The 15,487-nt window shown below is 47.8% G+C and overlaps 1 protein-coding gene across 1 annotated transcript; it reads right to left on the bottom strand.

The window, feature by feature from the left end:
* Window positions 1-5,058: 5,058 nt before the first annotated feature.
* On the bottom strand, window positions 5,059-14,650 carry LOC129386614 (uncharacterized). Its single transcript, XM_072287566.1, has 2 exons — window positions 14,514-14,650; window positions 5,059-6,503 (listed from the first exon to the last, which is right to left on the bottom strand). The coding sequence occupies exons 1-2, from the start codon at window positions 14,648-14,650 to the stop codon at window positions 5,588-5,590; spliced, it is 1,053 nt and encodes a 350-aa protein (XP_072143667.1). The 3' UTR covers window positions 5,059-5,587.
* Between the last annotated feature and the right edge of the window lie 837 nt (window positions 14,651-15,487).

Raw genomic sequence — 15,487 nt, 5'->3', positions numbered from 1 at the left:
CTTCCGGTTCAAGGCGCAGTGTTAACAGGCATGTCTACTGCGTATAGTGTGCTCTTAAAAGTTATTTGTGAAGACCCCTCCCCTTCGCTCAGGGGTTCCGCGAGCCGCGACTAGTACGACAAAGGACCAGTGGTGCAAAGAACAGAAACCGCTTTAATTTACGATGTAAGGAAGCACTGAAACAATTACCGGAGTATTGCGGCCGATGGCAGAAAAGCAAAAGGCGAAGAAGCAAACAGCAGAAGAGCGAGGGAACGAAATGTACAGGCAAAAGGGAGCGACGAAAGAACGGCCGTTACAAACCATCAGCCACAACAATCTTACGGTTGATAACAGAATGCGTAAGGCGAAAAAGCAAGCAAGCACAGAACCTGGCGCGCAGACACAGTCGCAACAGCGAACAACAAAAGCACTCATTCACGCGTACACAATGCAAAAAAAAAACGCTTTTCCCTCGCTCTGCAGCACACTCTGAAAAAACCTAGATGGGCCACGCCCCATAACCGCCTCACCAGGCCCGCGCTCCCTGAAAAAGCCCCGAGTGCCGTCACCGCTGCCTTCTTATCGGGCAGCCGCCTTCCGGGCAGCTTCCGAGCAAGTTCTTATGCTAATGGGATCAGTGCACATGCTCTATGCGACGAGTGCTGTTGTGGCACGCATTCCAATGCCTTCCCCCGTGTGCGCTGCAGAGGAGGGCCCAAGGGCCCGACAATTCAAACATGCAGAGTGGGGTATAAAGGTAAACCGGGATAAGGTACCTTTGGAAGGCTGGCCAGCGTTTCGATAGGAGGGCCCATCTTCGTCAAAGGGGACATTTTAATTCTTCGTAGGCTTGGTTTTAATAGGTTAGTAGAGGGATGTCACGTGTGGCCGTTGTCGGTGGTAGCTGGCTGTAAAAGGAGATGTTTAGAAAGAAAGGTGAGCACTGTCGCCTGCTGTTTCTAGGCGTGATTTCCGAAACGAAGGGAGAAGAGTGGGTGACTGGGAAGGCAGTAGTAAAACAAAGGGAAAAAGAAGGCCATAGGAACGTGTTAGGAGATGGAGAGGTTACGGAACCTTAAGAGAACAAAATACAAACCATGGATGTCATAGAGGGCATCCGCTTGTGGTTTTAGAAAAGCTGCTCAGGCGGCATGTAGGCGAGTAACAAAAAGACATGTGTGCAAAGAATGTTTTGAGTAGCGGAGAAGCAGTGCGTCGGGTAACTTCAAGGTCTTAAGATAGCGACACAGTCTGGGGGCAATGGATGGCGTAGCTGGAAGGCAGCGGCTTGGTCTTTCATGGGACGTTAGCCTTAGGCCTAGGGGTCATCATGGCGGTGTACATAAGTTGCGCGGTCCTGTGTGGTCGAGGAGCCGAGAAAGTTACTCTGGTGTCTGGGACTCTGTAACGAGTCGGTGAGTCTGCTTAAAAATAAAAAAGGAAAGAAGAAAGGAAAGAGCGAAAGGTGAGAAAAAATGCAAGAATAAATAGATGGCTGAAAGATCGGGAGGGGCCAGGTGCATGTACATGGAAAATTGGCTCTTATGGTTGATATGTCCAGAAGAGCCTGGAAGACAATATAAAATCGAATGGTTAGGGAAAGGAATGGGAGACGTGGAAACCAACGAATAGCTGAGGTTAAAAAAATTAGGTTAGCTGGTGGCATAACGTGTTTTATGCATATAAAGATATGACAATTTCAAATGTCACTGACAGCTTTTAGCGAATCTAACTTGCCACGTGCCAGATCGATTCCATTTGAGTGCGATGGCCATCGAGTCTAGTATGAAATTGTCGAGTCTAACATATGTATTGTATGTGGCAATTGGCAGTTCTAGACAGTAGTCTAGGTTGCTTGACATGCAGGCGAACCTCTAAGCTACCGTGTGTGACTAATAAGACGCCGTACTTTTCCCTGTAGTATTAGATTGAATATGTTTCCATTTAGAGCACCTTGGGCGGCCACCGGGCCCGGATGTTGGCTTCGTATTTGTCCTTGATTTGGCATGTGCAAAAACCTCATTGAAATTATTGTTGCGTCGGTAGGCTACCCTGGGCCGGTCGGGAAATATCTGTAGTTTCTGGTTGCTGGTGAGAATATCGCTTGCAAGGTCTATCCAGTCATTTCATTTTTCATTTATTAATACTGTCAGCCCAACTTTGGGCTATTACAGGAGTGGTAGGTCACAATACAAGCAAAAATATATTTACACGATAAAGAAAAATACAAGGAAAAAGTTAATTTTGGGGAATGCACTGCAGCAAATACAGCATGCAAATACAGCGTGTAATACAATACCCAGGTGTACAGTATAACCATTAGGCCAAGTTATGGTAGGCGTACACATGTGCTTTTGCCATTTTCAAGAATATCGCGTAAAGATGACGTCCTTACTATTGAGTCTGATAATAGATTCCATTGTTTTATTGCTCTCGGAAAGAAGCTGTATTTAAAACAATCATTGGGAGTAATTGGAAGAGGGATATACATACTGTGGCGATGACGAAAATAGTTACTAGGAGAGAAGTGAAAATAGCCATCTTTATCGATTTTAACATGGCCATGAATAATAAGAAAAAGAAACTTCAAACGGTCATACTCGGTTCTAGACTCTAGAGAAGGAAGTTCAGCAAGTTCACATAACTGGGTAGGAGAGTGGGGATGACGATATTTGTTAAAAATAAACCGCGCAGCAAGCCGCTGAATTTTATCCAGCTTTGACTGATTAGATGAAGTGTATGGGTCCCACACAATCTTTGCATACGCCATAACCGGTCACAACGAACCACCTCTAGGAGATGTCATATAGTAGTAAGAGCGAACAACACAGCAAGAACCTTGAGTCACGAAATGCTCTTTATTAGGTGTTAGCCAACTCACAAAACAAGTTATACTCGGACAGAAAGATAATGCGGGGCAAATGCATCGATCGTCCAAAACTTGGTTTGTGCCGAATGAACATCGGCTATTCCCACGTGATTCGTCGAAGATTGCACCATGATCGCTGGAGCTTGATCGTATTTAAGAATGCATATCTCTATTCGCGTCGCGCGTTCAATTTGATTACAAAAGTTTTGACTGCAGCATAGACAAAAGTTATAATCGACGAGAAATTTTGAGAATGTTCCGATACATGCATGCGCATCGTCCGCTGAGCGGGAACTTAACATTTGTTTGCGGTTGAAACGCGTTCAAAATGAAGATATATTCAAATAGCCGGGCCAATATGAATAAAAACTATCTTGCTTGTCATGTCAATGCTCGCAGGGATACATTTGTCATTCGAAACTAAGGACATCTTACAGCCGTAACGAGAGAGGATGCCGAGTGAAAACATGCAACTTCCGAGTGGATAAAAATGGCCGTTTAAAAGTGACAGAGCTTCTAGCACAATGAAACAAGAACTAAAAAATTTGTAGCGGGAGAACGTATCATAGTGATGCTCCACATCATTTAAACCTAATAGTTTCACTACTGTAATCAACTGAATTGATAACTTAGAACAGAGAACTTCGGTAATACCAGAACCAAAGAGAGAACCAAAATAACCAATGCATTGAACAAGATTTAAAGGAAATAAATTTTCCTATGCGCAAGATGTGGCTATACATTGTTGTGAAAATCCATACAGATATTGCCTTTCGAAGGCCACAGGTTTTAAGGACCTTAGTTAATGGGCGAGATCACTCTGAGTTGACAAAAAAAAATGGCTGTGGCTTAGTTAAGGTTAAGCCCAGGATGCGAAGCATACTAGCCTTTATTTTAGTTGTTGAACCACTGTTTAGCCTGGTGAACTGCTGTTGCTTGGCTATATTTGGTTCGGCTAGACGAAGAAACAACTCATGCGTTACTCTGCTTCGCCTTCAAGAGTGGAACGCGACAGCGTTCCCGTCGACCCGCCAAGGGGTGTAAGACAATGGGCTACGGCGCAGCGACTACGCGCCCCGCATTGGACGCGGTGAGCGTCGAGCAACGCAGCGTTCGGCGCGGCAACGAAATGTGCGCCTGAGCAAGCGACGCACGCCTGAGCCTTAGAAACAGCTCGTTTCTAAGGCAACACCGCATTCACTCGAGGCGCTTTTGTACCGCTTCGAAGCGTCGTACTCGTGGCTCAGTGGTAGCGTCTCCGTCTCACACTCCGGAGACCCTGGTTCGATTCGCACCCAGCCCATCTTGCAAGAGTTGAGCCAAAGCTACCTAGAAAAAGCGCAGCTGCTTATATACCGCCGCGAGCGACGGCGCGAGTTGGAGCCCCGTTTCTCCTCTGTCGTGACGTCACGGTGTCACGTGGTCAGCTTTGAAGGCGACGCCGCGAGTTGGAGCCCCGTTTCTCCTCTGTCGTGACGTCACGGTGTCACGTGGTATGGCATGGGGTCACTAAAGGTCATTCAAGGCGACACCGCCTCGCCTGAGGAGCTGGGTTGAGCTCTAGTAATATGCTTCGCATAAAAGTTCTTACTTTTATGCGAAGCATATTACTAGAGCTCAACCCAGCTCCTCAGGCGCGGCGGTGTCGCCTTCAATACCACGTGACACCGTGACGTCACGACAGAGGAGAAACGGGGCTCCAACTCGCGCCGTCGCTCGTGGCGTCGCGGCGGTATATAAGCAGCTGCGCTTTTTCTAGGTGGCTTTGGCTCAACTCTTGCAAGATGGGCTGGGTGCGAATCGAACCAGGGTCTCCGGAGTGTGAGACGGAGACGCTACCACTGAGCCACGAGTACGACGCTTCGAAGCGGTACAAAAGCGCCTCGAGTGAATGCGGTGTTGCCTTAGAAACGAGCTGTTTCTAAGGCTCAGGCGTGCGTCGCTTGCTCAGGCGCACATTTCTCGTGCCGCGCCGAACGCTGCGTTGCTCGACGCTCACCGCGTCCCATTGTCTATTGTCCTACACCCCTTGGCGGGTCGACGGGAACGCTATCGCGTTCCTCTCTTGAAGGCGAAGCAGAGTAACGCATGAGTTGTTTCTTCTACTAGGCGAACCAAATATAGCCAAGCAACAGCAGTTCACCAGGCTAAACAGTGGTTCAACAACTAAAATAAAGGCTAGTATGCTTCGCATCCTGGGCTTAACCTTAGCTAAGCCACAGACATTTTTTTTTAAATGGTTCCTAATGAGCGGTGTTGCCTTCTATTCGCACTGAAGAATCATTGAAAAGCTGGTATATAAAGCTTGTTTGCTAGAACACTCAATACGCTTGTACAGAACACTTCTCTAAGTAAATGAGGTGTCAATGATCTCAAATGAGGTGTCAATGATAAAACAGAACTCGCAGCCCATGAGGTTTTGTCTTGCAATAGGTTTGTTAGAGCTGCGTTCACGAACAACACATGCAGTTATGCAAACGGTAAGCGCTGGCCAAGGTCTGCAGTGTACTTCGACATTAAAGCGCCCCAAACACTTCTGGCGACGACGTCTTGTCTAATAATTTCGAGAAATCAGATGGCATCATTGACATCACGCATTTTACTAAGCCGTTTTAAAAGTCAAAAGTAGCCGGTCTCTGCACCCGATGCGTTTAGTTAGCTGCTGACTCCTGGGAAAGAATGTCATAGTTTTTTTCCTTGCAGGGCTTTCCTCTTACTTGCGCAGTAGTCAGAATATTACCGCTGCACACCCCTATGCGTCACCAGGTGTGTAATCAGTTGAACCTCGTCTCGAAATCTAACTTGGCACGTATTATTCTGGCACAGGTATCCATGAAGGTTATCTTTCTCTCCGAAACGATATGACTCAGCCAGGGTTTTGTCCCCGTGCATGCTTTGGTGGTGATGACGGAGAACTGGGTCGTTCACAAAGGAATGATTAGATATTTCGCAAACGAAAGCTCCGTCCCTGCTATGCGACTTGAGATGACGTGCGAGATTTTGCTTGGTTTTGAATGATTTAGTACACTTCTGACAGACATGGTGCTTCTCGTCAGTGTGAGTGAGCTGGTGTGTACGAAGATTCGATAAGTGCGAGAATGATTTATCGCATGTTTTCCAAGTGTAGAGTTTCTCTCCTGTATGCATGCGCATATGGTTATCGAGACGAGCAGACTTCCTGAACGATTTATCACATATATGACACTTGCGTTTCTCTCTTGTATGGATGCGTTTATGGATATCTAGGTGATCCGAACGCCGAAAGGATTTAGCACAGATTTTGCATTTGTAGGGTCTTTCGCGTGTATGCGTGCTCTCATGGAGTTGTAGATGAATATACTGCCGAAATGATTTTTCGCATATTTCGCATTTGTAAGGTTTCTCGCCTGTGTGCGTGCGGCAATGTACAGTAAGGTTACCAGCACGGCGAAACGATTTGCCACAGGTTTCACATTGGTGGCTCTTGCCTGTACTCTTCCGGAAATCTTTTGCGAACTTCGGATTATTCACAGAATCACTTGCTTTGCAAGTTCGGGCTATATCGCCCGTGTGTTCGTGGTCGTGACCACGTAAGGCATCCTGTCTGCTGGAAACACTGACACAGACACCGGACCAATCTTCCGGTTCCCTTTCTCCGGTTCCAGCAGCATTCCTGCAAGCAGAAGGACAATCGGGCTCATAATGGGCGACTTTTGTTACAGGATGATAAAAACATATTTGCCAATTTAGAGTTCGACAAACTAAATTGCGCGTTTATGGTAAGGCCATTTGCGCAATCTGAGTGCGAACTTGCTACATTTATTTGACGCTCGGTTTGGCCTCAAGATTGCAGAAATTGAACAATGGGCCGTTTTTACGTCTATGACCCTAAACTTGAAAACATAAACTGCGGTCTGTGGAGTGGGAAGTAATACAAAAGTCTTGTTTTATTTATTACGTCATATACAGCTTATATGTAACCGGTGCAGACGAGTACAGATATCTGGAAACGATGGTTAGTTATTAACACTTCTTGGTCTTCAGATTGAAAATACTTGGGCATCTTCGGCTCGTTAACGAGGAGTGTTCAGTAAAAATTCAGAAATGTGCCCTCGGAAGTGAGGCACTCGGCACCGGGACATGCTGTATTGCCTGAGCTAGAACAGGACTGCATTTTATAGGAATTTTTTTACGTCGGGAACAGTAATATAATTGAAAATGCTTCAAAGGCGTACACTATTCGCGTTATCTCTGACAAATACAGCCAGACTGAATAGTCGTCAGACATCACATGTCATAACTCAATCCCTACACATGAAATACATATTGAATAATATGAAATACTTCAAAGTTCTCACGCGCAGTTGATAAAATATGCTGCCGACGAAGCTTTTTTTAAAGTCATCCTCCTCATCATCATCAGCCTATTTTATGTTCACTGCAGGACGAGGGCTTCTCCCCGCGATCTTCGATTACCCGTGTCCCGCGCCAACCGACTAACCACCACGCGCAATTTTCCTAATGTCGTCGCGCCACCCAGTATTCTGTCGTCCTGTACAGCGCTTCCCTTCTCTTGGTCAGGTTTGCCAGTGATTAGCTGACCTACGTAAACGTACTCCTTCACAGACTCCAGAGGCTGTCTGCGATCCTGAATTCATGTTCTCTTGCCCGGTTATTTGACATGATCTGTGTCTTCTGCATATTAATCTTCAGCCCCACTCTAACACTCTCTCTAGTAAGGTACTATGGTATTGTACAAATATACAGTACAACTCTCATTTCATTGTTCGTCAATCTAATAAAAAACCCTCATTTCTCTCTTGATTCCTTGGCCATTACATTTTTCTTTATTAACTGGTGAACATTGCAATCGTTTACTTTCGGCATTGTTGCCACGACATCGTTACTAAGGTTTAGGGATGAAATGGGATGGTATGGTAAAACTTTATTGTTGTCCTTCGGAATGCGCCTCAGCATGCAGCGGGCCACCCCCACGACGGTACAGAAAGGCCGCGTGTCTGCTGCGTCACGGGCCTGATGGACCGTCCGTAGCTGTGCTTCAAGCTTGGCACTGTCTAGCGCAGCCTCCCATTTGGACGACGTTACGCCGTCACCATCGCGACACGCGGGGCATCACCAGAGCATCACCCAACACCCTTATGATGATGATGTTGAATAAAGAATTGAATTGAATTGAATATGTTCCAAGTTAGCTACGTCTGAGCATAGATCGCACATATTGGTCGATTGTATCTCTGAATAGATTGTGCATAGCATTGCAGCGTTAGGCCATGGCCCGACCTGGAGCCACCTGAGTGTTGATGGCAGTGGTCTGCCTAGTTTACTATGTGGCAGAGGATATCGTCTGCGTCTCATGTAAAAATATTCGGTAAGTTCGTTATCCGAGGAGGGAGGGTCCCGATTGTCCATAACCTCAACGCCACGCCGCCCGGCAGCTAGAAGGCCGAGGACACCTCGCGTAGCTCTATGAGCCGAGTCGTTGAGGTTTGGCGGCGTGCCCTCGATCTGCCCCAGTGTGCGGGGACCTAGATAATCGTGTGAGGCTCGATGTCCTTTTCCTGCAGAATCCGCAGGACCTGCTTCGAAACGGTGCCCTTGGCGAATGCTCGGATAGCCGTCCTCAAGTCAGTGTGGATCCTGGTCCTTCTGTCATCCAGAAGGGTAAGGGCTATCGCCACCTTGTCCACCACCTCGGCAGACATTCTTCGCACCATCGTAGAGTTCGTGATTTTCCCATCGTGGCTGATGCCTACCTCTACAAATGCCGTCCCGTCGGCGTAGCGGGCAGCATCGACAAAACAGCAATCCCGAGCCCTTGTGAGCATCGACAAGGAGAGCCTTGACCCTAGGCTGTCGCCGACTCCCATTGTGTTCGGGATAAAAGTTGCATGGAATCAGGGCGACGACGCTGTTCCAGAGGGAGACAGCAAAAGCGAGACTCGATTTCCGCCGCAGGATGCTCCTACCCGCTTGGGTGGTGGACAACCTAGCGTATTGGGCCCTCCCCGGCGTTTCAACAATCTCTTTCAGTGTGTTCTGCATGCCACGACGCATCAGTGTCTCCAAGATTGTGTACATGGGGAGCCTGAGGGCCCTCTTGATAGTCCTCCTGATCATTGGGTTGAGCTTGTCCTTCCGCGATCTTTGCCAATTGTGCATGGCCATCATATAGGTAAAATGACGCATCACAAAGGCGTGCACCAGTCTAACGAGATTGTCTTCTCCAAGACTACTGCTGGTTGGCAACTATCCGTATGATTTTCAGGCGTTATCCGTTTTCTTAACACCGCCCGCTAATCGGAGCCGTTCCATTCAATCGCCATGCCCAGAACCCGGAAGGAGTCCACCCTGCGTATGACACCACCCTCACTTGTCTGTAGAGTGATGTCGACGTCCTCTACCGGTTCTAGCCCTTTGGATTGGGCCCCCTTCATCTGCGTCTGTAAATGAAATATTCTGATTTCCGTGGTGAACACCGAAGATTGGTTGGCTTGCGATATTCTTTTGTGATATCGATTTCTTTCTGCAATGCAGCCTCCACCCGTCCGTCACCGCCTCCGGTACACCAAGTGGTGACCGGAGGCGGTGCCGTCGACCTCGGAGAGTCTGCCCTACAGATGATCATGGCAAGGTTAAAGAGGTTGGGGATATAGCGAATCCCTATGGCGTCCTCTGTAACCCACTCTAACCGGGTCGAAAACGAGGTCTCGAGCCCTGACCGTGGCTTCTCTGTCCGGAAAGAAAGATCTCGCGTAGTCGTGGAAGACTTGCTCAACCCGAGGCTACAGATTTGGTTCAAGACAAAGGAGTGGAGAACGTTACCAAAGGCCTTCTACAAGTCTAATCCGAGCGTGGCTCTCGTGTCCCTTGTGTCACCGTCAATGACTTTATCTTTGATCAGCTTCATGGCATCCTGCGTTGACAGTCCAGGTTGAAAGCCTATCATAATGTGCAGGTAAATATCCCCGTCTTTCAAGTATTGCGTGACCCTGTTTAAGACTGCGTCTTCGGCCAGCTTGGCAACGCATGAAGTTCGTGAAATTGGTCGGAGGTTGTCGAGACTAGAGCGCTTGCCCGGCTTGGGGATGAGGATAGTAGTAGCCCTTTTCCACATCTCCGGCACTCTTCCTTGTTTCCTCATCTGATTGATGGCGTCCGTCCAAGTTCCTCAGTGCCTTGTTCGTAATTCTATCCGCACCCGGGGCCGACCTGCCGTTTAAATCGTGAAGCACCCGCCGAATCTCCCCGATACCGAACTCTGCATCCAGCTCCGGATTCAGGACGCCTCCATATTCTAGGACGGGGGGCGCCGGACAGTAGGCTACCGGCAAATACTTCTTTATCAACTTTGTCACCACGTGCTCTTCCGAAGATTTTTGCCTGGTCCCGTGAAGCACTCTTCCCAGTTTGCTCCGCTAGATCGACTAGGTGTTGATCGCATCCAGTAAATGTTTGAGGAGGCTCCGCATCTGGCCATCCATTGAATTACATACTTTTTGCCACTGCTTTCTGAAAAGGACGTTGCAGTGCCCTTCGATGCTTTTCTTGACCTTAGCAATGTTGCGGATCCTTCGACTGAGCCGCTAACTCTTCCACCTGGCCAGAAGGGATTGCTTGACCTCGAGTAGTTGGGCCAGCCTGCTGTCCATGCTCGCCGCCGGGAGGTTCGTGCTAGCCTCCTTGGTGGCGCACTCAGTGTCTTCGCTAATCTGTGCAATCCATTGTTCTAGGTCGGGCCTTTCTTCGCTGGTCCGCTCCTCTCTGCTTGCGAAACTTGTCTCAGTTGGTGAACCGGAACTTTTGTTGTCTGTTTTGCTCGATCCGAAGGACAATGGCCAAGAAATAGTGGTCGCTGCCGAAGTCTATGTTAAGGTTCGTTCATTTGTGAGGTCCGGAGTCGTCTCTCTTCTAGATGACATACCGCACCTTGTAGGGAAGGCAGGGTCCGCGACCAACATCAGGTCCAGATTCAACGCCTCTCGCCATAGGTCCTCTCCCTTGCGACTCTCATACGGGAAGCTCCACGTACGATACGGAGTGTTGAAGTCACCCACCACAACCAGCGGGGCACCTCTGACAAGCTGTGCTGCTCTGGAAACGAGGGATTTGAAGCGTTTCCTCAGGTCCCGGGACTGCTGTACACGTTCAGAAAAAAGATGCTCTCTCTGTTTGCTGGGCCGGCGATGATTTTTTTCTTAATGTGCCCAACCTCGCTCGACGCCAGCTTCAGCTCCTGAACGACGTGGTTAGCTTGTTGCTTATGAGTACGGCCACTCTTCTTTCTTCGTGTTTCACGACAGAGCGGTAGCCGGGCAGGGCGACGCTGTTAGTGTCTCCTGCAAGAGTACTACGTTTAATTTTCCCAAGTGCGAGCAAAAAAATTGCAGCAAAGGGGCCCTTTTGTGCAGAAACCCCCTGCAGTTCCTCTGCCACATCCTGATTGAGTTAATTTGCACAGCCATAGTGATGTTGTCATTGTTGCTACTGCGTTACTGAATCGAGGAACACGGACGTTGAAACCTGCTGCGGCGGTCGCCGGGAGTGACAGTGCGCTCAGTCCCACGATGGGAGCTACCGCATTCTTAAGAATGCCTCAATATGGCAAAATCGCTGGTATGTATAGAGAAAATGTATATTTTCTCTATGGTCAACATACTGTGCTGAAAGTGTGAAATCGGCTCGCTTAGCTGCTTCATGCTCTCTATGGCTGAAGAGAGGACCTTACGAATTTCCGGTTTATCCCGACCCGAATCTTTGTCCTCCTCACTAACTATGGCCCTGTTTCTGCCGTGCCTCTCCGTCTCGCATTTTTCTGCTATAAGTGTGTCCGCCAGCTGAGGTGTCTTTCTATCGACTACGGCGTGCTGTTTACCTCCTGCCTTAATTTCTGCTAGCTCTGGCATGAGGATAGCTAGCCTGTTCCTTATCATCCTATTATCATGTTCGAGTTGTGCAAGCCTTTCGCTCTCTTTGCTGTGCTCTGCCGGTGAACTCCGTGTTACCTGCTCCATAGCTCCTTTGCGAACTCGATCGGCCCAGGTTGGCTGGCGCACAGACTGGCAATACCGAGACCGGGACCTCTCGAACTAGGCACGTCCTCGTGCTCCTTTGCGCCGGGAGCCGGATCCGGCTCTAGGTTGGGAGCGCTGTTTGGAAAGGGCGCGTCCCCTAGATTGAATCACCCCCTACTTTCTGCGGCTGAAGGCTGGCGGCCCCGGTCATCTCCAGCAGCGTTACCAGGTGGCGCTGTTGATGCTTGGTTTCCAGAAGCTTCTACCGCTTTCTTCCCCCTTCGTTTTCTCACGATGTACGGGATTTGATATCGCTGCTTGCACAATTTGTCTGCTGTCACGTGTGGTCCGCCGCAGAGCTTGCATTTTGGAGCGCAGTGGTGCTGATCCTCCGGGGTCGACGCGCCACAAGCCAGGCACGTCACGGCCTCTGGGGTCAGACATACGTCGGCTCGATGACCCAGCTTGCTACACGCGTAGCAATTGACCAACTGGCTGCGGTACAAAAAGCATCGCCCCGGCACTGGCTCGTGACGCACAGAGTTCGGCAACTTCAAGCCGTCTAAAGCCATGATGACAGTTCCCATGTTCTTGATATTCTTGGCCCCCAACGCAAGCGGGTTCCTTTCGTGGACGATGTTTCTCTCTATGTCCCCCGGACTGTCGCTCAAGGAGATGCCCCGTAACACTCTTTTGAACATATAATGCGGATCCGCCTCGTATGCGCTGACTTTGTAGAGCGTGCTGGTCACTTCGATCGCCTTGATTCTGGTTTACCTCATTGCATTATGTACAGTACATCTGAAGAGCTGACCATCCCGATGTTCTGTATCAAGTTCGGGCAGGATACGTCGGCCCCTGCCATGGCATCCTCGATTCCTGCCGCTTCAATTATTTCTCTGCCAATGGTCGTTGGTCAAACCCTCTACACGTCGAGCCCTGGCCAGGGACGAATTATATTCTTGGTGTCTTCGTTGGGGAGCGGGGGCATTTTCCCTGCCTTGAGTAAATTTCGCTTTAGTCTATCTCCACTTTGCCACTCGCCATCAGGCACTGCAGCCGTAGGCCGAACGCCTTCCATATTAGTCACAAAGCTCCTGGCACCGGTATTTCGAGTGATGGCCAGCCTAGCCACGGCCGTCTGCCAGCCCATGTCTACTGAAGATAGCTCTTGGACTAGCTATTCCCCTGCCACGGTCACTTTAATTTCGGCTGGAGTAAATCGGAAACCCCTACCTCTGTAATTTGGCCACCAAGAGTGGTGCCTCGTCGGGATTAGGCCTAGTCCCGTGGCTCAGGTGAGAAACACTGATAAAAAGGCGAAAAGTCGACCCACCGGTAAATATTTGATGTCGGCGTAATCCTTTCCTCTTTAAACATTTTTCCTATTAAAATCTACTCGCAAAACTTCTAAAAATAACGACCAAGAACATTTCAAAAGCGGAAGCCAATGCTCGCACACAGTGGCGCAGATCCTTCCTCTTCGTTTTCCCCGTTTAAAAATGAAAAAAAAAGAATACCGACACAGTAGGAGGCATACACAAATGTCTAGTATAAGCGTCCTCTTCGGTACGTTCTTTTTTGAAATTTCTGCCGTATGCAATAGATGAAGCTTGTTCGCTATGGTGCCATTGATAAGCTATTTATTCGCTTACCTATATATAACCTTGTTAATGTTGTTAACTTGACTCGGGCAAAGTGTAAGTCAACTCATGTGGTGTAAGCTTGTACGTTTCTTCTAATCGGGCCCGTTTGGCACCTATCTGGACCAGATTACGCACTTTATAAGTGTTTACTGTGTAAATAAGTCAAATAAAAATAAATACATAAATGAATAAATAAATAAATTATCTTACAATAGTTTATAGGAGAAGTGAATAACTGGTCATAGCAGTGGCAGTAGCGTTTTTAGAGACGCGGCATAGGCTTAAGAAAATGGTTATTTAATGCCTTCCGTACGAATTCAAGCATAATTGATGGCATTTATTCAAACAGTTAAATTGCAGCAACTGTATCAATCACAATTTTAGATCTAAGTTTTCAACTTGGAAAAATTTTAAAATCGCAAATTACTTAAAAAAGTAAACAAGATTTACTAAGTTACCTACTCAGAAAAAAATATACCGCAGTTATATTAGCTGTGTCAATGAGAGAATGCTAAGCGGACACGTTTCTTTGTATCCATTTCCAGTTTGCGTGAAGTTTGCGCTTGCCAGGATTTCCAAAGGATCTGCTCATAAGGATCTGCACTTTATATGGTTTATTAGGTGCAGTTTAAAGAATCGTGGCCTATTTATGGCTGAATTGTTTCTGTATTTTTCTTGAAGTATGTCCCAAATCGAAAGGGTGACTCCTTCAATTAGAATATAATCACATCTTTTTTTGATGCCAGAAGCTTCAATGTTGGTGCAGTGTGTTGGCGACTAATTAGATATTCCACTTCCCATGTACTTCGGTCCTGAGCTAAAGCTTCCCGTTTACGTCAGCGCCATATTGCATTAACTGCAGGTGACGAGTGACATTTGAGGCACCAGTGCTTCCATCCGTCACACTAGTTCGTCACTGCAAGTATAATTGAGCCATAGAGAGAGTTTTGTGTCGTGTGAGTGAGTTGATCTATCTAAAGGAATTCATACAAAAGTTTGGCTCACGTAGCGTCGTTTTGAAAAATGTCCGATGGTTCCTCCATGCGCGCGTAGCTTGTACTGGCCCCAGCGTTCTCGACGCCGCCGCTGCTCCTGTAGACCGGAAGTACGAAACAGGTGTTCCCGGTTTCTGTGTTGTACATATGCCCTGAAAGCAGAGGTGTCAATTTCTCCACTGCGCGACAACAATTCACGCGGCTGGAGGATTGCGTGATTGGAATACGCAGGAAGCAAGAAGAAACGCTGACAGCAATACTGCCGTCTGAAGTTGTTCTCTAAATTCAATCAACAAAACCCGGATACTTCAACGTGGTCTTGACAAAGAAGACGAGCATGTGTTTTGAGGGTTGTTCAGTGTTTCATTCCTCGGCCGCTTCTGCTTAGACCATAGCTTGGTTGATCTTGCAATGCCTGGTTCTTGTTTACCCGTTTCTTGTCGCGCATCGATAGGGGTTGTGCTCTGTGATAAGCTACTCGGCAAGAGAAGTCTGTGCTGCATGTCACGAAACAAAATACGACATGCAAATACATTTACGGAACAATCACTGCATACTAGTTTGGCTGCTGAATAAGGTGAAACAAACTTTCCACCATTTACCTTCAAAATTGCTAGAACAAAATCGGGCTTATGAAAGAATTAGTTAAGCCTGAAAATCGACGAATGGTTCACGAAAAAGACAATTTTCATTCGTAATGACGAAATCTGAACCCGTATGTCCTGATGAAACCTGGACATCTTGGCAAATTTTATGGGTGATCCTAATATCAGCGCTGAGCCAAAGCTTACACTTTAACTCGAAATAGCGAGCTTTTGTTATTAGACTATTTTTACATTGACATTAGCAAAGCAACGTCTTTAAGATGCGAGGGAATATCAGTTGGCATGGCTTTCATAGGGTAAGGACAGCTGCCCTCGGGTCCTGTAAGTGGAGCTTCCACTCCCTTCTTAGGTTGTCGCCGACTATTGAATGAGGCGAAGA

The sequence above is a fragment of the Dermacentor andersoni genome, chromosome 4 (assembly GCF_023375885.2).
Source record: "Dermacentor andersoni chromosome 4, qqDerAnde1_hic_scaffold, whole genome shotgun sequence".
Lineage (NCBI taxonomy): Eukaryota > Metazoa > Arthropoda > Arachnida > Ixodida > Ixodidae > Dermacentor > Dermacentor andersoni.
The sequence above is the reverse complement of the archived record's forward strand: the minus strand, read 5'-3'. Positions and strand labels throughout refer to the sequence as shown.